At 57.1% G+C, this 21,504-nt stretch overlaps 1 protein-coding gene and 1 pseudogene across 1 annotated transcript in view; both read left to right on the forward strand.

Moving 5' to 3' along the window:
- LOC105472558 (pyridoxal kinase) overlaps positions 1-11,109 on the forward strand; it is a 43,435-nt gene extending 32,326 nt beyond the window's left edge. The window contains exons 6-11 of the mRNA XM_011725928.3: positions 2,742-2,827; positions 5,206-5,251; positions 7,176-7,287; positions 8,280-8,416; positions 10,663-10,729; positions 10,914-11,109. Of these exons, the coding sequence (XP_011724230.1) occupies positions 2,742-2,827; positions 5,206-5,251; positions 7,176-7,287; positions 8,280-8,416; positions 10,663-10,729; positions 10,914-11,026 (561 nt within the window). The 3' untranslated portion in view covers positions 11,027-11,109. The remainder of the gene's footprint in view (positions 1-2,741; positions 2,828-5,205; positions 5,252-7,175; positions 7,288-8,279; positions 8,417-10,662; positions 10,730-10,913) is intronic.
- A 4,874-nt stretch (positions 11,110-15,983) lies between these two features.
- Positions 15,984-20,776, forward strand: LOC139363020 (uncharacterized; annotated as a pseudogene).
- Positions 20,777-21,504: the final 728 nt, after the last annotated feature.

The raw sequence follows: 21,504 nt of genomic DNA on the forward strand, positions 1-21,504 counted from the left end.
ACACCCAGCTAATTTGTGCATTTTTACTAGATATGATTTCACCATGTTGTCCAGGCTGGTCTCGAACTCCTAGCCTCAAGTGATCCACCTGCCTTGGCCTCCCAAAGTGCTAGGATTACAGGCATGAGCCACCATGCCCAGCCATGCATGACTATTTTCTAATAAAATTTCATTTGTGGACACTGAAATTTGAATTTTCTATAATTTTCATGTGTCACAAAATATCATTCTGTTTTTTTGACTTTTTCCTCCTAACCATTTAAAAATGTAGAAACCAGGCTGGGTGCAGTGGCTCACGCCTGTAATCCCAGCACTTTGGGAGGCCAGGGTGGGTGGCTGACTTGAGCCCAGGAGTTCGAGACCAGCCTGGGCAACATGGGGAAACCCTACCATCTGTAATCAAAATACAAAACAATGAGCTGGGTGTGGGGATACCCACCTATAGTCCCAGCTGCTTGGGAGGCTGAGGTGGGAGGATCACTCGAGCCCAGGAGGTGGAGGCTGCAGTGAGCGAGATCGCACCACTACACTCACTCCACAGAGCAAGACCCCATCTCAAAAAACAAAGGAAATCTAGAAACCACTGAGCCTGTGAGCTGTATAGTAACAGCAGCAGCTGCAGCCCACAGGCCTGGACATCGGATCAAGTGGATGGAGAACAGATCCACTGTGACCAGTCCAGAAGCCTAGAATTTAGAGGCGGAAGGAACCCAAAGGTGATCCTGCCTGTGGGTTTTTAACGCAGCCATTCAGTGCCCAGGCGATTTCAGTATCCGCCTTCTTTGTCGTTGTGTCTAGTGTGTCTGTTTGCTTGCTGTATGTTCACTGAGCATAGCGGGCTTCTTCACTGGCACAGGGCACGCCTGGGCCTGCGCCCTGCCTGCCCCGCTGGGTCAGTGGTTGAAGTCAGGATATCTGTTGTTGGGCCTCTAACCAGGTGGGGCGGGCTAGGCTGCTCAGCGTCTGTCTGTCCACTTTCTCCCATGCTTGTTCTCTGGAAGGTTCCCTGCCCTGCACCCGTCCTGCAGGACCCCGGCTTGCAGCTCTCTGCCTTCCCTTCATGGTGCTCCCTGGCGTGGGCTCTGCCGACCCTCAGCAGACACTCGTGTTTGGATCACGAAGAGTTGGGGCCACTGTCTGGTTCAGTGCAGCGATGGAATCTGGCCCCTTGATTTTGATCACATTCGTTTTCCTGAACGAGAGTGGCCTGAACACGAGCTCCTATCTCAGATGGGTGGTCACCCCGTCTGTCCGGTTTCCGTGAGGTTAAAGGGATGTGCTTGGGCCTCCCTACCCAAAATGGGGCTCTAAAGAGCTTTCCTTCCATTTCCTGGCCCATGGATCCGGGACATCCAGGTGCCACCCACCCATCCTTAGTGCCTCCTAAGCCATGTCTGAAGCAGCGGCCGGTGCGTGACCACCTTGCGTGCTCTGAGCACCCGGTGCAGAGGTGCCTCCTGCGGGGCCTCTGATTTCCAAGGGCGGTTTCCGGGAGCGAAGTGAAGGGATTGGAAACTCAGGTCACTCAGCCAGCAGGGACTGGTGAAGTGTTCCGTAAAGCCTGTGAAATTCTTCCAGAGCTTCGCACTGGCTCCAGCTTAAATTTGATCACTAAAGAAAACTCTGTGTTGCCTGGCACGGTGGCTCAGGCCTGTAATCCCAGCACTTTGGGAGGCTGAGGCAGGTGGATCACCTGCGGTCAGGAGTTCGAGACCAGCCTGGCCAACATGGTGAAACCCCGTCTCTACTAAAGAAAATACAAAAAAGTTAGCCAGGCGTGGTGGTGGGCGCCTGTAATCCTAGCTACTCGGGAGGCTGAGGCAGGAGAATCACTTGAACCCAGGAGGTGGAGGTTGCAGTGACCCAAGACCACGCCATTGCACTCCAGCCTGGGCAACAAGAGCGAAATTCTGTCTTAAAAAACAAAACAAGGCCGGGCGCGGTGGCTCAAGCCTGTAATCCCAGCACTTTGGGAGGCCGAGACGGGCGGATCACGAGGTCAGGAGATCGAGACCATCCTGGTTAATACGGTGAAACCCCGTCTCTACTAAAAAGTACAAAAAACTAGCCGGGCGCGGTGGCGGGCGCCTGTAGTCCCAGCTACTTGGGAGGCTGAGGCAGGAGAATGGCATGAACCCGGGAGGCAGAGCTTGCAGTGAGCTGAGATCCGGCCACTGCACTCCAGCCTGGGCCACAGAGCGAGACTCCGTCTCAAAAAAAAAAAAAAAACAAAAAAAAAAAAAACAAAAAAATCACGTGTTGAATTGTTTGTTAGACAACTTAGACAAAAACAAGTAGATGAAGGGTGCATTGACTCAGCCAGGAAGAGCTGGCGGGTTGGGCTCCCAGTCGCAGATGGGCATGGCCAGCACCCCTCAGCCCTCCCCAGATGACCAGGGCCGCTCCATCCACCCGTCAGGTTTCCCTTTTCTCGTCTCCCTCCTCCCTCCCTCCCTCTCTCCTTTACCTCCTCCTCCCAGACCCTCTGCGGGGACCCACTGTGCGGCCTGAGTCCTCCCTCGGCCCCTTGGAGCACTTAGGGTTCCCCGCGCTAGTGTGCCTCAGCCACGTGCTGCCCCTGTGGTGGGAACAGCTTGTCTCTACAGTCAGTTGGCCTGGCCCCTGAGCCTGGACTTCAGGGGGCTTTTTAGGGAGCACTCTGTGGTGGGCTTCCCTCCGCGCCCCCTGTCACGCTTCCCTCCCAGTGACTCAGCCTCTCCCCCGTCTCGTTTGTTCGCCAGTATGTCCCGGAGGACCTCCTTCCCGTCTACAAAGAAAAGGTGGTGCCGGTTGCAGACATTATCACGCCCAACCAGTTTGAGGCCGAGTAAGTCATTTTATTTTATTTTATTTTATTTTATTTTATTTTATTTTACTTCATTTTTCTCTTTTATTTTTTTATTTTTATTTATTTATTTTTTTTTTTGAGACGGAGTCTCGCTCTGTCACCCAGGCTGGAGTGCTGTGGCCGGATCTCAGCTCACTGCAAGCTCCGCCTCCCGGGTTCCCGCCATTCTCCTGCCTCAGCCTCCCGAGTAGCTGGGACTACAGGCGCCCGCCACCTCGCCCGGCTAGTTTTTTGTATTTTTTTTTTAGTAGAGACAGGGTTTCACCGTGTTAGCCAGGATGGTCTCGATCTCCTGACCTCATGATCCGCCCGTCTCGGCCTCCCAAAGTGCTGGGATTACAGGCTTGAGCCACCGCGCCCGGCCTACTTCATTTTTCAAGACGGATCTCACTCTTGTCGCCCAAGCAGGAGTGCAGTGGCACAATCTCAGCTCACTGCAACCGCTGTCTCCAGGGTTCAGGCGATTCTCCTGCCTCAGCCTCCCAAGTAGCTGGATACAGGCGTGAGCCACCACGCCCGGCTAATTTTTGTATTTTTAGTAGAGATGGGGTTTCATCATGTTGGCCAGGCTGGTCTTGAACTCCTAACTTCAGGTGATCCACCCACCTCAGCCTTCCAAAGTGCTGAGATTGCAGGCGTGAACCAGGGTGCCCAGCAGAGTAAGTCATTTTAAATGGCAAATGCTACCAGTCTTTCCCCAGGGAGAGCTGCAGAGAACGTGCCAGAAGGGTCTCCATTCTGCCCTCGGGCTGCCTGTTCTGCTTACAAAGGGGTCCTCAGGAAGGTCCTGCCGCGGGGCGAGTGCCCCTTGATACTAGAGCAGGATGTGGTGGGGGTGCCTGGGTTGGAGAAGTCCCTGCCTACCGGGTCCCAGGCTCACACCTTCCCTTTGGTGGCGGCAGCCATGGGCGATGGGAAAAGTTCTCCTGCCCCTGTGCCTTCCTGAGCGGCAGGGCCCCTGGGAGAGGAAGGGGAGGGGTGACTTGGGGAGCTGTGGGCTTGCCTGGGCCACCACAGCGGAGGGAGGGTAGGGGCAGCACAGGCGGCCAGGTCACCTGCCACCCTGTGAGGGGAAGAGGAGTGTGTTGGGTCTGCCTGTCTGATACTGAGTTTGAAAGGGTCTTTCTCTGGGTGCATGGCCCCCCAGCTGAAGAATCAGACGCCAAGGGGAAGCCGCCAGCGCCCCAGTGCCATTAAGAGTGGAGCTGTAGGCCGGGCGCGGTGGCTCAAGCCTGTAGTCCCAGCACTTTGGGAGGCCGAGACGGGCGGATCACGAGGTCAGGAGATCGAGACCATCCTGGCTAACACGGTGAAACCCCGTCTCTACTAAAAAATACAAAAAAACTAGCCGGGCGAGGTGGCGGGCGCCTGTAGTCCCAGCTACTCGGGAGGCTGAGGCAGGAGAATGGTGTGAACCTGGGAGGCAGAGCTTGCAGTGAGCCAAGATCTGGCCACTGCACTCCAGCCTGGGTGACAGAGCAAGACTCCGTCTCAAAAAAAAAAAAAGAGTAGAGCTGCCTGTTGAGGAGGCTGGTGCCTGTCATAGCTTAGCTCTCCCTGGCCCTGAGCCATGTTCCGAGTCCCCCATTCACGCAGGGGTGGGGGGCGCCTGGACTCTTGGAGGCCTGGGATTCCTGACCTGGGCCTGTCCAGACTCGGCGGTGGCATCTCACTCGAGGCCCCTGAGCCATGGGCAGCCCCTGCGTGCATTAATTGTTAGCGGCAGCCGGGCGCGGTGGCTCAAGCCTGTAATCCCAGCACTTTGGGAGGCCGAGACGGGCGGATCACGAGGTCAGGAGATCGAGACCATCCTGGCTAACACGGTGAAACCCCGTCTCTACTAAAAAAAAATACAAGAAAATTAGCCGGGCGAGGTGGCGGGCGCCTGTAGTCCCAGCTACTCGGGAGGCTGAGGCAGGAGAATGGCATGAACCAGGGGGGGCGGAGCTTGCAGTGAGCCGAGATCGCGCCACTGCACTCCAGCCTGGGGCACAGAGCAAGACTCCGTCTCAAAAAAAAAAAAAAAAAATCGTTAGCGGCTCTATGACTGTACGGACGTCAGTCACCCATGCTGAGACCCTGCGCTATGGCATGGCCTTAAGTGGGGGCCGTGGCTGCTGTCCATCACCTTGGTTATGTATAAACAGCAACCATGATTGGGCCTTGCCTGACTCCTGTCATATGAGTGTCCCCTTTAGAAGCAAACCGCACATGTTGCAGAGGCCCCGGCCCATGGTGGCCAGTGGACGAAGAGTAGCTGCCTGTGGGGATGAGGCTTTCCAGAGCCGCTGTAGTTTGGGGAATGTCAACACACAACCTGGAGAGGAGAGGCTCACCTGCCCCCGCCTGTCTTCCAGGTTACTGAGTGGCCGGAAGATCCACAGCCAGGAGGAAGCCTTGGCGGTAAGGAGGCCCTCTGGGGCCTGTGCGGGGCAGATGTGCCACTCAACGGTGGGAATGGGAGACGGGCTGCCTGAGTGGCACCATTGCGTCATTTGTCCCCAGCAGTGACTGAACCGTCTGTACCAGTCATGGGCCTCCAGAGACCAGCAGATATGTGCGCGTGTGTGTGCATGTGTGCATGTGCGTGTGTGTGCGTGTGCGTGCGAGTGTGTGTATGTGTGCGCGCATGTGTGTGCATGTATGGATGTGTGCGTGTGTGCGCGTGTGTGCGTGTGTGTGCATATGTGCCTGTGTGTGTGAAGAGATGTTGCAAGGCGGTGGCTTGAGCTGTTTGGAGGCTCCTGGGCATGTTTGGAATTTGCAGGGCAGGCTGGAGGCTCGACACAGGAGCAGATGCAGCCGCCCAAGGGGCAGTTTCTTCAAAGTCCTTTTTCTCTGGGACTTGGGGCCATGGGTGTCATGCTAGCATTGAGCCTTGGTTGAGTCATCTTAGTCTGTTGGGGCTGCTGTGACAAAATGCCTGAGACTGGATGATTTATGAAAAATGGAACTTTTGGCCGGATGCAGTGGCTCAACACCTGTAATCCCAGCACTTTGGGAGACTGAGGCGGGCAAATCACCTGAGGTCAGGAGTTGGAGACCAGCCTGGCCAACATGGTAAAACCCCACCTCTACTAAAAATACAAAAATTAGCCGGGCGTGGTGGTGCACGCCTATAATCCCGGCTACTTGGGAGGCTGAGGCTGGAGAATCGCTGGAAACCAGGAGGTGGAGGTTGCAGTGAGTTGAGATTGGAGATCGCACCACCGCACTCCAGCCTGGGTGACAGAGTGAGTGAGACTCCGTCTCAAAAAAAACGAAACAAACAAACAAACAAAACAGAACTTTTTTGCCCACAGTTCTGGAGGCTGGGAAGTCTAAGGCCACGGCGCCGGCAGGCTCAGGGTCTGGCGGGAGCTGCTTTGCCGCCCCGACTGCGCCTTGTTGCTGCATCCTCATGTGTGGATGGCAGGGGGCTTGAGGACCCCATGCTGCTTCCTCCAGCCCTCTCATCAAGCACAGAGAAAGGGGAGCCCTTGTGACTTAATCACGCCCCAGAGGACCCCCTCGGAATACTGCCACATGGGTGCGATGTTTCAACATGCATTTTAGAGCGGATGCTGTCTGACTGCAGCAGGAGTCTATGTGCTTGGGGCTGCGTTCCCGAGCAGCCTGACCCTACCCTGAGTTTTGTCTTCACAGCCCAGGGGCCTGGTCCTGGCAATGGGCCCCTGCAGCGGCCACTCCTCCCACTCGGGGGCCTTTCGCTGACCTGGTCCTGGGCCCTGGGGCTGCAGAGTCAGCTGGCCCTGGGGCAGGGTCCAGATTCTGCTATGGTCGTGTGCCGGGTGGCGATGCAGCACGTGTGTGTGTGTGTGTGCATGGACGTGTGTGTGTACAGCACGTGTGTGTGCATGAATGTGTGTGTGTGCGTGCGCACGTGCGTGTGTGTGAAGCACGTGTGTGTGCACGCATGCTGCCTGCTCTGAGGCAGCCGTGCAGTGGAGACAGTTTCCACAATAGTTACAGAAAAACCAATGCACAGAGGGGTCAGCTCCTCCCCGCTGCAGGACAGGCACACGTCTGTCCACTTACCTGTCCAGCCCCCAAGGGGGAGGCCCTCACCAGTCACCTGCGTGGACCCATACATTTTGGGCTGACAGTTTGGGGAGGATGGTGGCTGACCAGGTGGCTGTCTCCCCTCTGGGAGTGGCACTATTGAGAATGGGCTCTGGGGGAGTGGGGTGTGACGGGCCCCAGGGGAGTGGGGTATGAGGGGCCCCAGAGGAGTGGCGTGTGGTGGGCCCCAGAGGAGTGGCGTGTGGCGGGCCCTGGGGGAGTGGCGTGTGACTGGCGTGGCTGACGCTCCCCATGCCGCTGCCAGGTGATGGACATGCTGCACTCTATGGGCCCTGACACCGTGGTCATCACCAGCTCCGACCTGCCCTCCCCGCAGGGCAGCGACTACCTGATTGTCCTGGGGAGCCAGAGGAGGAGTAAGTGCCCCCCTTATGCACCGCGGCCTCCTCTGCTCTTCCCAGAGGAAGGCGTCCTTTGGGGCTGCAAGAATGTTTTGGGTTCAGTAGCATGAAAATTATGCCTTACCCAGCACTGGGATGACACCCCCATTTTACAGGCTCTTGGAGGTCGATGGGATTCCCAAGACCGCACGGGTCCTGATGAATGGCCTGGCTGGAACCCGCTTCCACGGGCCCAGCATCATAGGCCTCCCTCGAAGCTGGGCCAAGTCCCTGAGTTCACTGGGAGGACGCGTCCGCCCAGCTGTGCTGATTCTTTACACAGATACCACCAGGTTGATTTTCTCTGAACAGTGTAAAAATGACACACAAGGCTGGGGCCATGCCCTAAGCTAGCGGCCACAAGTTCACACCCGTGGCCCCGAGAAACAGTTGTGGCCTCCTCGCCGCTCTCTCTCTGTTTGGACATGGGAGCCTTGTGGGCACACACATAGGCACAACTGCACATACACACAGGCACGCACACACACATGTGGACATGGATACACACACACATACATGTGGACACACAGGCACACGCACACGTGGGCACACACACATACACGCACATGGACACATGCACACATATACACGGACACATGCATACACGTGGGCACACACGTACACGCGGGCACACACGTACACGCGGGCACACGCACACATGCGCGGACATACACATACTTGGATGTGTGCAGACGTCTCCTAGTTCTTCACGCCGTTGTTACTCTCGGGAGCTGCACAGCGACCCCCGAGACCAGCCTGGTTGTGGCTCTCTGGGGCTGCAGTCTTTCCCTTGCGGTGGTGGTGGGGTCCCCATGCAGGCCCAGAGCCCCTGCAACCTGAGCGGGGCCACCGTGTGCTCTGCCCCATGACCCTCCCTGCCACTGTGCCCGGGAGGACCAGGGATGGGGAGGCTGGCCCTGGCAGAGGAGCGGCAGATCTCAGTGACCTTGCCCATCTTCTCCCCCTAGGGAATCCCGCTGGCTCCATGGTGATGGAACGCATCCGGATGGACATTCGCAAGGTGGACGCTGTCTTTGTGGGCACTGGGGACCTGTTTGCTGCCATGCTCCTGGCGTGGACACACAAGCACCCCAATAACCTCAAGGTCAGCCACACCACCGCTCCTCTCCTCGCCCACTCCCACGGCACCTCGTGGAGAGCAGGGTATGAGAGTCCTACTGGGGGGGTCCCTGCTGAGCTGACAGGGCCTGGCCCTGAGTGCCGGCCCCAGTTGCAGGGCAGGGCAGTAGCTGGGCCGTGGGCTCCGGAGTTGCACCTGTCACCCTCAGATCGCCTCCCATCTCCCCTTATTTGGGACCTAGGGATGATCAGAGTCGGGGGGGGCTCAGGTGAGAGATGCGTCAGAACAGACCCACGGGGGTCCCACCTGAATTCAGATGCCGTCTGCCTGGCGTTGACGCAGGGCTGTGGGGTGCATGGAGCTGTTGTGTCCTGGTGACCTGGGGGCTGCTGCGGAGGAGTGGCACCCGCAGCGTTTCCCACAGTGTGACCACGGCAGTGACCTGAGGGACTGAAAGGCCAGAGCCGCCCATTGGGGACAGTAGGCGGGAGGCTGAGGACAGGGTCCAAGCAGGTGTGGTCAGTAGGCGGGAGGCTGAGGACAGGGTCCAGGCAGGTGTGGACAGTAGGCGGGAGGCTGAGGACAGGGTCCAGGCAAGTGTGGAGAGCTCTTTCCCAGCATTGTCGGGGTGTCTGCCTGCTTTACAAGTTTGTGGAGATCAGGCGGCTTTGCTTAGACACTGGGCGGAGTGGGTCTGCTGGTCGACTGGCATGGCAGGTTGGGATGTGGGATCTCGCGAGCCTTTCTTGTGTGTCCCGTGGTTAAGCACACAGCTCAGTGGGGACAGAGGAGTTTCGCTGCAACTGTGGCGCTCAGATTCGTGACCTCCTGTGCTGCGTGCAGCAAAGTTGCATGGTGGCCTTGGCGGGTGGTTTTGTCAGCCGAGTCCTCAGACCCTTGGAGTGTGTCTTCCTACAACACTGTCCAGACCCCTGCTGTGCTCTGAGGTGGTCCCCAGCCCCTGGGCTCAGCCCCCTAAACTCCCCTGGGTGCTCCCTGCTGCATCTGCAGTGGGTTTAGGTAGGAGGGAGGGGCCTGCCATCCCTTTGAAATGTGGGGCAGGGCGGGGATGCCATGGGAGTGGCAGGAGGAAGACAGGACGCCTCTGTCACCGTTGGGTGCGCCGGGGAAGGAAGAGTTCAGAGGTCAGGACCTGCAGGTGGCTCTCCCTGTCCTGTCTTTGCCGGGCCCCTCAAGGGGCCATGTGTCCCCCAGGGTGCACCTCCTCCCGAACAAGTCAGTTTCAGCTGAGTGTGCTGGTGTGTAAAATGGAAGAGGTGGACTGAGGCCCTTCGCCTCCCATGGGACTAGCCCTCTGCACACCCCGAGCTGGAATGCACAGCCCCCTCATTCTGTCCCTTCTGGCCCCTCAAGGGCAATTAAACAGGGCCATTAAGTAGGCCTGCTGTGTTTAATTGGTGGTGCAGAGCAGCGGAAACGTGCCAGCTGGTGCCCCGAGGAGGCCTCGCTGCTGGGCCACCCAAGGTCACATTCTGGGTTTGGCCAGCCCAGGCTTCTGGAGTCAGGGAGCGAGTTCGCCGTGCTTCCCCAGCACCTTTGATTCTGAGGCATCACCGAGTGATGACTGGCCAGGCTTTCGGCAGGAGCGCTTCCCCCTGCAGACTCGTTATAAGGAGTTAATTCGGCCGGGCGCGGTGGCTCAAGCCTGTAATCCCAGCACTTTGGGAGGCCGAGACGGGCGGATCACGAGTTCAGGAGATCGAGACCATCCTGGCTAACACGATGAAACCCCGTCTCTACTAAAATACAAAAAAAATTAGCCGGGTGAGGTGGCGGGCGCCTGTAGTCCCAGCTACTCGGGAGGCTGAGGCAGGAGAATGGCGTGAACCCGGGAGGCGGGACTTGCAGTGAGCTGAGATCTGGCCACTGCACTCCAGCCTGGGCAACAGAGCCAGACTCCGTCTCAAAAAAAAAAAAAAAAAAAAAAAGGAGTTAATTCTGGGCACTCTTACCAAGCTCCTGCTGCCTGCCAGGTTCTATGCAGGTCACGAGGCTATCCCTTCTGTGAGCCATCTCTTGTCCAGAGCTGGTGACTGGGACCAGGCATCCGCTCAGCCCTCCAGGCTCTCCGTGGTGGACAGTCTGTGGCCTGTCCTCCAGGACTCAGCACGTGTGCTGGCAGAGCTGGCTCCCCGGTGGCTCGGAGAGCAGGACGGCCTTTGTGTTCACTGGAAATTCCCTCCCGGCAGCAATGGGCACGTCGGGTGTCGTGCGTGGGCTGGGGCACAGCAAGTCTCTCCTCCCTGCAGGTGGCCTGTGAGAAGACCGTGTCTGCCTTGCACCACGTTCTGCAGAGGACCATCCAGTGTGCAAAAGGTACGGTGGCCAGGCTGCGTGGGCTGCATGGGCTCCTGGGTCCTGAAGTGGGTGGGAGAGAAGAGCCGGCATGTGCTGGTTTCGAAGGTGTGACCAGTGTCTCCTGCTGGTGTTGCCTTTGAGAGTGGGGGCAGCAGGCAGCAGTGGGAGCCCCTCTGAGATGGGAACTCTGCCTGCCCCGCAGCCCAGGCCGGGGAAGGAGTGAAGCCCAGCCCCATGCAGCTGGAGCTGCGGATGGTGCAGAGCAAAAGGGATATCGAGGACCCGGAGATCGTCGTCCAGGCCACGGTGCTGTGAGGGCCGCGCCACTCACCCGTGACGCGCAGCGCGTTGGTGTCTCCATGTTTGTCCCTGTGAAAACATGTAACGTCTGCCTTAGAGCCATGACCGAAACTTGATATTTTTTTCTTTCATGAGTGTCCGGCATCTGCTGGTCTTCATTGTGAAATGTGCCAGTCGTGCTTTGTGAAAATAACAAAGCGGTCACAGAAATTTGTGATCTGAAAACCCAGCTCTCTTCCCCACAAGGCTCCTGGGCCTCCAGGAAGACAGGCCCCTGTTTGCCAACTCAGAGGCGTTCCATGTGGGAGGGTGAGTGGGTGAGGCCGAGCCTGCTGCGCCTGGAGCCTCGAGTGGGCCCTGGCTGCCGCTACCACACAGGGGCCATGTTGTGCGTGGACTGGGCCTGGGTGGCCTCTGTCTTTGCATCTCTGAGAAGGAGTTGGGTGGTAACTGTTGGGGTCAGAAAGAATTCTGCCAGATATCTTGACTGTCATTCTGATCATAGCCTCTTTGTTCTTGCACTTGAACTTTTGTTTCTTACTTTGCTGCTCATGTAGTCCCTGGGGATTTCAGATCTTAGGCTGTTGTTTCACCGTATGGAAGGGTTGATGTGAGCTTGCTCGAACGCACACAGGGCAGCGACAGGGACTTTCCCAGGCCCCAGCAAATTCAAGTCGGTCCGCAGACCTCTCAGGTATCCGCAGGACCTCCTGTAGCCCATGGCCGTCTTCCAGGAATCTGCTGCACGACGTGAGGAAGATGCTAATGCAGTAAGGTCCGTGCTGGGCCGAGAGCAGCTTTGAAGCTCCAGAGAGCCACCCCGTCAGGTTTCTTGTGGAAGCTCCAGTCATCCGTGCTGCAGCAGGCTGAGCACTGCACGTTTGCCACGTGCTGCCCGTGACAGCACATCAAGCCACAGCGTTTGTAGACAGGACAGAGGGGTGCCCGCCCCCTGCCCCTGCTGGCACGGCAGTTCCCAGGCCCTTGGGCAGGCTGGGGTGGCAGCAGAGGCCACAGCACCAGCTCTGACAAGTCCTGTCATCCTCTGCTTAGCAGTGACCTCCCTGGCCCCACTTTGCCCAGAGTTTGGGGTCCCTCCAGGTATAGCTATAGGCAGCAGTGCCTATCTCTGGCCTGCCTTGATTTCAACCACACCCCTGTAGCCCTGCACCCCACCTCTGGGTCATGCAGAGGTTTGTGTCTCCAAGGAAGCCACAGCTGGAGAGAAATAGGGAGATGCAGGAAGTGGGGGCCCATGGGGCCCCTAGGAAGCAGACTCTCCAAGGGGTACCCCCACCCCACTACCTTCCCCACAGACGGGCCCCTCCCAAAGCCCACACCCTCCTGTGAGACCATTCCAGTGTCTTCTAGAAAGACTCGCTTGCCAGGAGTGCATTCTTTGTTGAAAAATGCCCTAAGGCGAAAAGATGCAGGTTTATATGGAACCCCCCACCCCCGTCTCCACTCTTCCCCACTCTGTTCGTTCTGAATGTGTCCATGAGTGTGTGTCAGAGCGCCCGGCTCCCTCACCTCAACCAGTGAGTCAGACACAGGTTTCCCAGCCATGTTTCCTGGCTTCGAGGACACGGGTGGCAGGCCCCTTGCTGCCCAGGGCCACTGGTCCCTGCAGGGCGCTGCCTCACCAGCAGGAAGCAGGAAGGCTGTGGCCAGAGCGTGGCGGGGAGGCGGCCTCCCGCTGTGTGAGTGCAGGGGTCCGCCAGAGCCACCTGGGCCTCCGTAGGGCCTTCAGCTGGAAATACCCTCACTGCCAAGTGGAGACCGCGGCGTGTGCCACATTGCCAGCCCCCAGGAAAGCGTTTCTTTTTCTTTTCTTTTTTTTTTTAAAACACCAAGAGCACATATAGCACGGGGGAGAGAACCTGAATGCCTCTTCTGTGAGCTGGTGAAAGCCCAGCATGAGAACACGGTGTCAGGCCCCTTGTGCCCATGCAGTGGGTGTTACGGGCGGTGTGCCCTGGCGAGCAAGCTTTGATTCTTGGTTCTTTGAAGCTCGTTTCAGAGGCTGAGTCCCCACATCAGCTTTAGTTCTTGGACTTCCCTATATTAAGCAAGAATTAGGAGAATGGCTGTCCCCGCAGGCGCCTCCTGTAAATCCTGAGTTCTCTCGCACAATCCGAAACTTCTCTTCTGTTTTCTTTGGCTGTGTCGGCCGAGCCAGGAGAGGCCTGGGCTGTGACTAAGGAGAAAGACATCAGGGGTCTCTGAGAGTAGACGGTGGCTTTGTGGGTGCAGGGCTTTTGTGGAAATTGTCAGCCTCTATGGGAAGTGTCCGGCATCCCCTCCCCAGACTGCCTGCTGTCACCACAGAGCTGCTGGAGCCTGCCTTGCCCACGGGCCATTTCCACCCGGGCATGTTCGTCTCTCACGACTTGGGCAGAGGCCCCCGGTGGTCCTGAGTTTCAGTTTCTCGTCCAGGAAGGTAGCCATGGGCATTGGCAGTGGGTTTCCATATGGCTTGGATCCAAATTAGAGTTGATCTTTGTTTTCACTTTCCATAGTTAATAACATGCAAAATAATGAAAAGAATTTATTTTAAGGGGAGAGCTGTATTGGTCCAACATTGCCTGCTTATTGTCAGGGTACAGAATTTTAATACTTTCTTAATCCAGTTTTTCAAACTTCTCCTTGTAGATCATAAGGATGAATTCCACGATAGGATCCTTTTTAAAATCTATTTTAAATTGTTGTCTGGTCCTGCCGAGGTTATTATCTGCATCTGCTATTTTTTCAATACACGTAAACAGGTACAGTGTGATGCTTCGTTTCATGTCCTGTTCTTAAGCTCGTTAGAGCCAGTTTTGAAACGTTTGGTCTTACGTGGACGGAGGCTGGCTTGGCTTAGCCGTGCTGATGAGTAGGTGAGGGACGTCTCCATCTTGAGGTCACCAGGCAAGAGAGTTGCCTGCACCAGGTGGGAGGCCAAGCCCCTGGGGTAACAGTCCCCACCGCCACCCGAGGTAAGAAAATAAAAACGAGGTGGTTGCGCTCAGGCCTCTGTCATGCCTGGTGTCAGAGAAGGCAGAGCCCGCAGTAGGGTGCAGGGTGCAAGGCCCTGGGAGGGCGCCGGCCAGGGAAGGTGGTATAGATGGCCCTCAGATTGCTGGGCCCCGAGCAGCTCCCCGCCCTGCCCATCCACCTGCCCTGGCTCCAGCCTCGTTCTCTCTTTAGTTTAACTGTGTGAAAAGAGGAGGTTGAGAGTGTTCTGGTGACTGGAGTTCTTCTCCTTGTCTTTCCTGCCTTCCGATGGGGCCACCTGTGTCGGGGCAGCAGGGTCCATGTTTATGCAGATCGGAGGTGCCCCTACCGTGTGGCCGCACTGTACTGTGCTGCCCGGGTAGCCAGGAATCTCTCCGTCTCTCCCCTGCTGCCCGCCTGGTCTCATGGGCCTCCTTCACACACCGCTCCCTGTGGATTGCCTGCCTGGGCCCAGAGCAGGGGAACTGGAGTTTGTGAGTGAGCAGAGCATGTTATGTGCAGACAGGGAAACGAGAACTTTGAACCTGGCTTTCTGAGTCCAGGGGAGAGCTGTGTGGCCCCCGACACCACTCTGCCGCCAGAGGGATGTGCCTGCTGAGCCTTTTCCTTCCACACCGCCTCTGGCTGCCGGGCCAGCGGCTTCCACTGAGACTTCCTGGAGAGCCGTTCCCATGTCCATCCACCGAGCACTCAGACGGATGCTGATGACCAGGCCGAGGGGGAGCCCAGAAGGACCCCAGGCCCTGGATAGGGTGGCTCTGGGAGGCCAGGTTCACTGCCCGGAAGTCTGTCAGCCCTAAGCCAGGGAAGACTGGAGCTTGGCCTGGTGGGTCTGGGTGGACGCCGCTCCCCCTCCGGACTCCCTGCACAGGGAAGGAGGCCTGAGCCTCTGTGGCCCTGTAGCCGTGGGCAGAGCTGGGCCTGTCCTGTGTTCCTGCCTGGCAGGTGCAGGTGCTGGCCGTCTCAGGCGGAAGGAGGTGGGAATCTTGGATTTTTTTTTTTTTTTTTTTTTTTTGAGATGGAGTCTTGCTCTAACACCCAGGCTGAAGTACAATGGTGTGATCTCGGCTCACTGCAACCTCCGCTTCCCGGGTTCAAGTGATTCTCCTGCCCCAGCCTTGCGAGTAGCTGGGATTACAGGCGTACGCCACCACGCTTAACTGATTTTTGTATTTTTAGTAGAGACGGGGTTTCACCATGTTGGCCAAGCTGGTCTCGAACTCCTGACCTCAGGTGATCCACCCAACTCGGCCTCCCAAAGTGCTGGGATTACAGGCGTGAGCCACCGCACCCGGCAGAATCTTGGAATTTTTATAGACAGCACCTCAGTTTCTGACTCCAGCTGCATACTTCCTGCCTCTACCAGCAGGGGTTGCCACCAGGCCAGAGCCAGGGCCGGGTCCCTGCGTCCATCCCCCCGGTAGGATGGACATGAGCCATCCTTCTAGGGGACTTTTTCCAGTGTGCGACTCCTCTCTGTTAGGTGGGAGGAGCCGGTGTGTGTGGCCTGTGCCATGCTCAGCAATGCGTGGCTGGGCTCTGTGTGTGTCCCCTGTTCCTGCAGGGCCCAGCAGGCATCGTAGCGTGGCAGCTGTGTCCAAGCCACTGCCCGGGCATCCCACGACCCGCCAGGGTGCACGGTCACTCCCGCTGGGGGCTTTCTGTCGCATGTGTGTCTCCTGTCGACTCTGCACTTCGTTCTCAGAGCAGAATGTTTCCTGTTCTCAGTGCGTGAAGACACTGGTTTTCGATCTGCGTCTAAAACCACTTTCCTGCCTTTCATTGTAACACAGTGTGTTCATTTGTTTAAAACAGAGTTTAATTAGTAATTTAGATCTGACTGGTCAATATCTTAAAACTTTATATTAATAAAAAGTTCTTCCTGGAATTTTTCTTTCAATTCTGGCAGAATAAACAGGTGTTTTTAAGTTTTCCCACCGTCTGAGCCAAGCAGGACCCTGTCCCCGAGCAAGAGATGTCCCATCCATCCCTGACCCCCTGCCTGGGACAAGCCTTGTTGGGGGCCCCCAGCTTCAGGGCTGTGGTGGGAACAGCACCCGCAAATGCCAGCCTCTCCTTTCTTCCCATCCACCAGTTCACTACAAGGCCATTTCTGGTCTTTATGCAACAGGAAGCCCATTTCTGGTGGGATGTGCCTTCCAGTGCCACAGGGCCACTGACCCCACGCATCTCTGTCCTGTCCATCAGTGCTGGGATGGACAGCAAGGGCGAGCCCAGTGTCTGGCAGATAGGTGGGTGGGAACGGAGAGGGGAGAATGCCATCCTAAGCCTGTGTTTGGGGAGCCCCCACACGGCCTGGGTACTGCCTGGGAAACCTGTCCTAAGTAAAACATGGGCCTCGCCTCGCCCACCGGCCTGCGAAGCCAGCGTCTCCGTGAAGGTGGATGAAAGCACCTTTGTCCTCATTTTGAGCTGCAAGCTGGCTTCTGAAGCCCTCAAGTGACTTTCTTTTTTTTTTCTTTTTTGAGATGGAGTCTCGCTCTGTCGCCCAGGCTGGAGTGCAGTGGCGCAATCTTGGCTCCCTGCAAGCTCTGCCTCCCGGGTTCACACCATTCTCCTGCCTCAGCCTCCCGAGTAGCTGGGACTACAGGCGCCCGTCACCACACCCGGCTAATTTTTTTTTTTTTTTTTTTTTTTGAGACGGAGTCTTGCTCTGTAGCCCGGGCTAGAGTGCAGTGGCCAGATCTCAGCTCACTGCAGGCTCCGCCTCCCGGGTTTACGCCATTCTCCTGCCTCAGCCTCTGGAGTAGCTGGGACTACAGGCGCCCGCCACCTCGCCCGGCTAGTTTTTTTTTTTTTGTATTTTTAGTAGAGACGGGGTTTCACGGTGTTAGCCAGGATGGTCTCGATCTCCTGACCTCGTGATCCGCCCGTCTCGGCCTCCCAAAGTGCTGGGATTACAGGCTTGAGCCACCGCGCCCGGCAATTTTTTGTATTTTTAATAGAGACGGGGTTTCACCGTGTTAGCCAGGATGGTCTGGATCTCCTGACCTCGTGATCCGCCCATCTCGGCTTCCCAAAGTGTTGGGATTACAGGCGTGAGCCACCGCGCCCGGCTGCCCTCAAGTGACTCTCTAACCCAAGACCCAGCCCCTAGCAGGAGGAAGGTGGGTGCAGGGCTGGTGGGACAAAAAGAGGCCTCAGCAGGCCTGACAGACCCTTCCAGTGCGTCCCAAAGCGTGTCAAGCAGCTAGGAGGACCTGTGTCAAGCTCAAGCCATTGTAGGTCCCCATGAGGTATCTGAAGCCCCTTCTTGGTGACGGGAGGCGGAGGTGCTGACATTCTGGGGAATGGACCTGAGTCCTCGGCTGGCTCCGCGCAGGCCCCTGAAGGGGGTGAGGTGTGTGGTGACCTTCTGGATGCCTGTAACTTCATGGCTGCATCATTCCTGATTCAGAACTTTAGCCGGAGCTTCATCTAGTGATTGCAGAACCGGACCAACGGGAGGACTGCGGCGTGGCCTGGCCCCTCCCTGGAATGGAGCTCAGCTCTTCAGAGGTGTCAGCACCTGTCGCCTCCGTGGTCCCCCTGCCGAGGGAGTGCTGCCCCCGCGAGGTTCGGGGTGACTTTGTTTGCCGGAGTGGCCGGCCCTGCGTGTGTCCTGCGGATGTTTGTGAGCCTTGATTCCCACAGCACTGTGTAGGCTGCGTCTGTTTCGTGCTGGTCGTGTTGAGGCGTGATGGTTCCCCCCCATCCCATCCCAGGAGCTCCCTACCTGTGATTGGCTGAACACCCAGTACCCCGCCAGCCACGCTAGGGGTTGCTGCTGGAGATGGGGGCAGCTGACTCCCTAGAAACCTCCCTGTTGGAGGAAAGAGCATGCCTTGCCCCTGCCTGCCGGGCCCAGGCCCCCTCTCGTCCTGTGCTCTGTTCTCTGCCTGGGGGGGCTAGCCTGGGTGTCCCGGCATGGGCTTCCTGCAGGACTTCCCAGGTCAGAGCCCTCGGGGATAGGAGGCAGGGGCTCCCTTCCCTGCCCTCCCTGCGCGATTCTGAGGTCCAGCTCCGGGTGTTGGCCAAGGGCGTCTGCTCCTCCTGGGTTCCACCTGGCTCCTTCACACCTGGGTGGTGACATTGCAGGGCCTCTGGCTTGGCCGATCTCGTGTTCCCCTGACTCATGTGCACCTGTGCAATAAACCCGCAAACTAATATCCAGCAATGCCAGGCTGGTTGCTGTGTCCCAAGAACAAGGAGAAGGCGGAACCGGGGGCTGCAGAACCAGCCCCTCTCCATGAGGCTCCCCTCTGGACGCCCCTCCCTGTGGAGGACACCAGGAGCCACAGACCCCAGACCACAGAGCATGCAGGGGAGGGCACAGGGCGGCTGGGGCAGGGTGTCTGCTGCCTCGTTTACGGGATTTGCTCCTTGTCTGGCACACTGCTGCCTGCACTGCTCCCGTCCCCTGTGGTGGCTACTCTGGGCCTACAGGCCTAATCCTGCTTGGCATGAAAGTGTCCTAAGGCTACTGTGACAAATTTCCACAAGCTGAATGGCTTAAAGGAACACATTTGTTCTCTTACAGTTGCAGAGGCCAGAAGAGTCTAAAAGCAGTCAGCAGGGCTGGTTCCTCCTGGGGGCTTGGAGGGGCTGAATCCTTTTCCTGCCTTTTCTAGTGTCTGGAGGGCGCCTGCATCCCCTTGCTCACGGCCCCTTCCATCAACAAAGCCAGTAGTGCCACATCTTTCCACCTCTCCCTTACTCTGACCTCCTCCCTTTCTCTTAGAAGGACCCTGTGTGATGTTGGACCCACCTAGATAATTTAGGGTCATCTCTCATTTCAAGATCCTTAATGTAATCCCACCTTTGAGTACCTTTTGCCAGATAAGGTCACAAATTCACACGGTCTGAGGATGAAGATGTGGACCTCTTTGAGGGCCATGATGCAGCCCACCACGTCTAGCATGGAGTGTGTTCTGCTGCGGGGGATGCCTATGCAGACCTATCCCAAAGTCCAAAGAGGCAGAGAGGCCAAAGAAAGCTGCCCTTGGCCGGGCGCAGTGGCTCACCCCTGTAATCCCAGCACTTTGGGAGGCTGAGGCGGGCGGATCATGAGGTCAAGAGTTCAAGACCAGCCTGGCCAACATGGTGAAAACCCATCTCTACTAAAAATACAAAAATTGGCCGGGCACGGTGGCTCAAGCCTGTAATCCCAGCACTTTGGGAGGCCGAGATGGGCGGATCACGAGGTCAGGAGATCGAGACCATCCTGACTAATGTGGTGAAACCCCGTCTCTACCAAAAAAACACAAAAAACTAGCCGGGCAAGGTGGAGGGCGCCTGTAGTCCCAGCTACTCCGGAGGCCGAGGCAGGAGAATGGCGTGAACCCGGGAGGCGGAGCTTGCAGTGAGCTGCACTCCACTGCACTCCAGCCTGGGCGACAGAGAGACTCCGTCTCAAAAAAAATAAATAAAAATACAAAAATTAGCTGGGCGTGGTGGCAGGTGCCTGTAATCCCAGCTATTCGGGAGGCTGCGGCAGGAGAATCACTTGAGCCCGGGAGGCGGAGGTTGCAGTGAGCCGAGATCGCACCACTGCACTCCAGTCTGGGAGACAGAGCAAAGTCTCCATCTCAAAAAAAAAAAGAAGAAGAAGAAGAAGAAGAAGCTGCCCAATCCGGTTTCTCAGAAAGACAGTTTATCAGAAAGAAACATGTAATAGGGACTTAGGAACAGAAGCCACGTCTGTGTCTGGGGCCCACGCGTCACCGCCAAGCCCAGGGCTTATGTACCTCAGGGGAGTGGTGTGGTCTGTGTGGTTCAGCAGGGATGTGCTGGACAATTGAAGCAGATAAGCATCCCAGTCATTTGCTCTAAGGGCAGGATTTAGGGTAAGTACCTGCTCTTACACAAGGAACAATAGATGAGCTGAAAATCTTAGAGGCCTTCCTGGAACTGGGGTTCATCAGATGCCAACACGGCGGGTTAGCCTCCAAGCTGGAGCGTGTCCAGGGGTGGGGCACCTGCTGGCTCAGTCACCTCCTGCCCCAAGGGTCTGAGCCAAATATCCAGCAGGCAACATGCTTGGCCCTGAAGCGTCAGCCCCTGTGAGGACTGCAGCTGGGGCTGCTTTCCCCAGTGGGTGGGAAAGGCCAGCCCCAAGTCCAGGACGTGCCCTTGAGGCCACGCTGGCTTAGGGCTTCAAATCTGGGTTCCTAGGATAGAGGGGCTGTGCTCCAGTGGCTTGGGGGTGAGGATGGCAGAGGGAGGGGAGCCGGGAAGTAAGAGAAGGGACCCAATGGGCTGTTAGGCTCGTGGGGCTTCTTGGGACACCACTGGCAGAGCGTGGCTGTTGACACCTCCCTGGGGCTGGGGGTCCTCCTTTGGTGCCAGTAAACACCTGTCTCACACTCGCTGGGAGGGACTCACCTTCAGGGTTTGCTGCCTCCCCTGTTCTCCACCCTGGTAGGACCTTTCCAAGACACTTGTGGGGATCAGGCCGGGCCTGGCCAGCATCAGGTAGTCTGCACTTTCTGGAGGCCTCTGGTATTACAGACACCTCAGCCCAGCTGGACTTCTGCCTAAATTACTGCATTGAGGAGATACCCCCACAACATGCGGACTCAGGCTGTCCCTGAAAGAGCCTTCACCTCCACGAGGCCAGCCTGGACCCCTGCGCACTGCCCTGCTCATGCCCCCATCCATGCCAGCTCCCACCAAGCCCATGCCCCTGCCAGAGAGTCCGGAGAGGGGAGACAGACTTATCTTTCTTTCTTTTTTTTTTTTTTTTTTTTGAGACGGAGTCTCGCTGTTGCCCAGGCTGGAGCGCAGTGGCCAGATCTCAGCTCACTGCAAGCTCCGACTCCCGGGTTCACGCCATTCTCCTGCCTCAGCCTCCCGAGTCGCTGGGACTACAGGCGCCCGCCCCCTTGCCCAGCTACTTTTTTGTATTTTTTAGTAGAGACGGGGTTTCACCGTGTTAGCCAGGATGGTCTCGATCTCCTGACCTCGTGATCCGCCCATATCGGCCTCCCAAAGTGCTGGGATTACAGGCTTGAGCCACCGTGCCCGGCCAGACTTATCTTTCTTTACTTCTTTTTTTTTTTTTTTTTTTAGACAGGGTCTCACTCTGTTGCCCAGGTTGGAGTGCAGTGGTGTGATCTCAGCTCACAGCAACTTCTGTTCAATCAGTTGGCCTCAAGCAATCCTCCCACCTCAAGCTCCCGAGTAATTGTGACCACAGGCGCACCACCACGTCTGGCTAATTAAACAATTTTTTTGTAGAGATGAGGTCTTGCCATGTTACCCAGGCTGGTCGCAAACTCCTGGGCTCAAGTGATCCTCCTCAGCCTCGCAAAGTGCTGAAATTACAGGCGTGAGCCACCACACCTGGCTTTTATTTCTGTTTTTACTGGTAACAGCTTTATTGAGATAACAGTTCATTCCACATGAGTCAGCCATTCAAAGTGTACAATTCAGGCTGTGATTATAAAGGCTTCACTGTTGGGGACACTAAGCCTGGATGGGTGTCCCCCACCAAG

The sequence above is a fragment of the Macaca nemestrina genome, chromosome 4, assembly GCF_043159975.1.
Source record: "Macaca nemestrina isolate mMacNem1 chromosome 4, mMacNem.hap1, whole genome shotgun sequence".
In the NCBI taxonomy this organism is placed as follows: domain Eukaryota; kingdom Metazoa; phylum Chordata; class Mammalia; order Primates; family Cercopithecidae; genus Macaca; species Macaca nemestrina.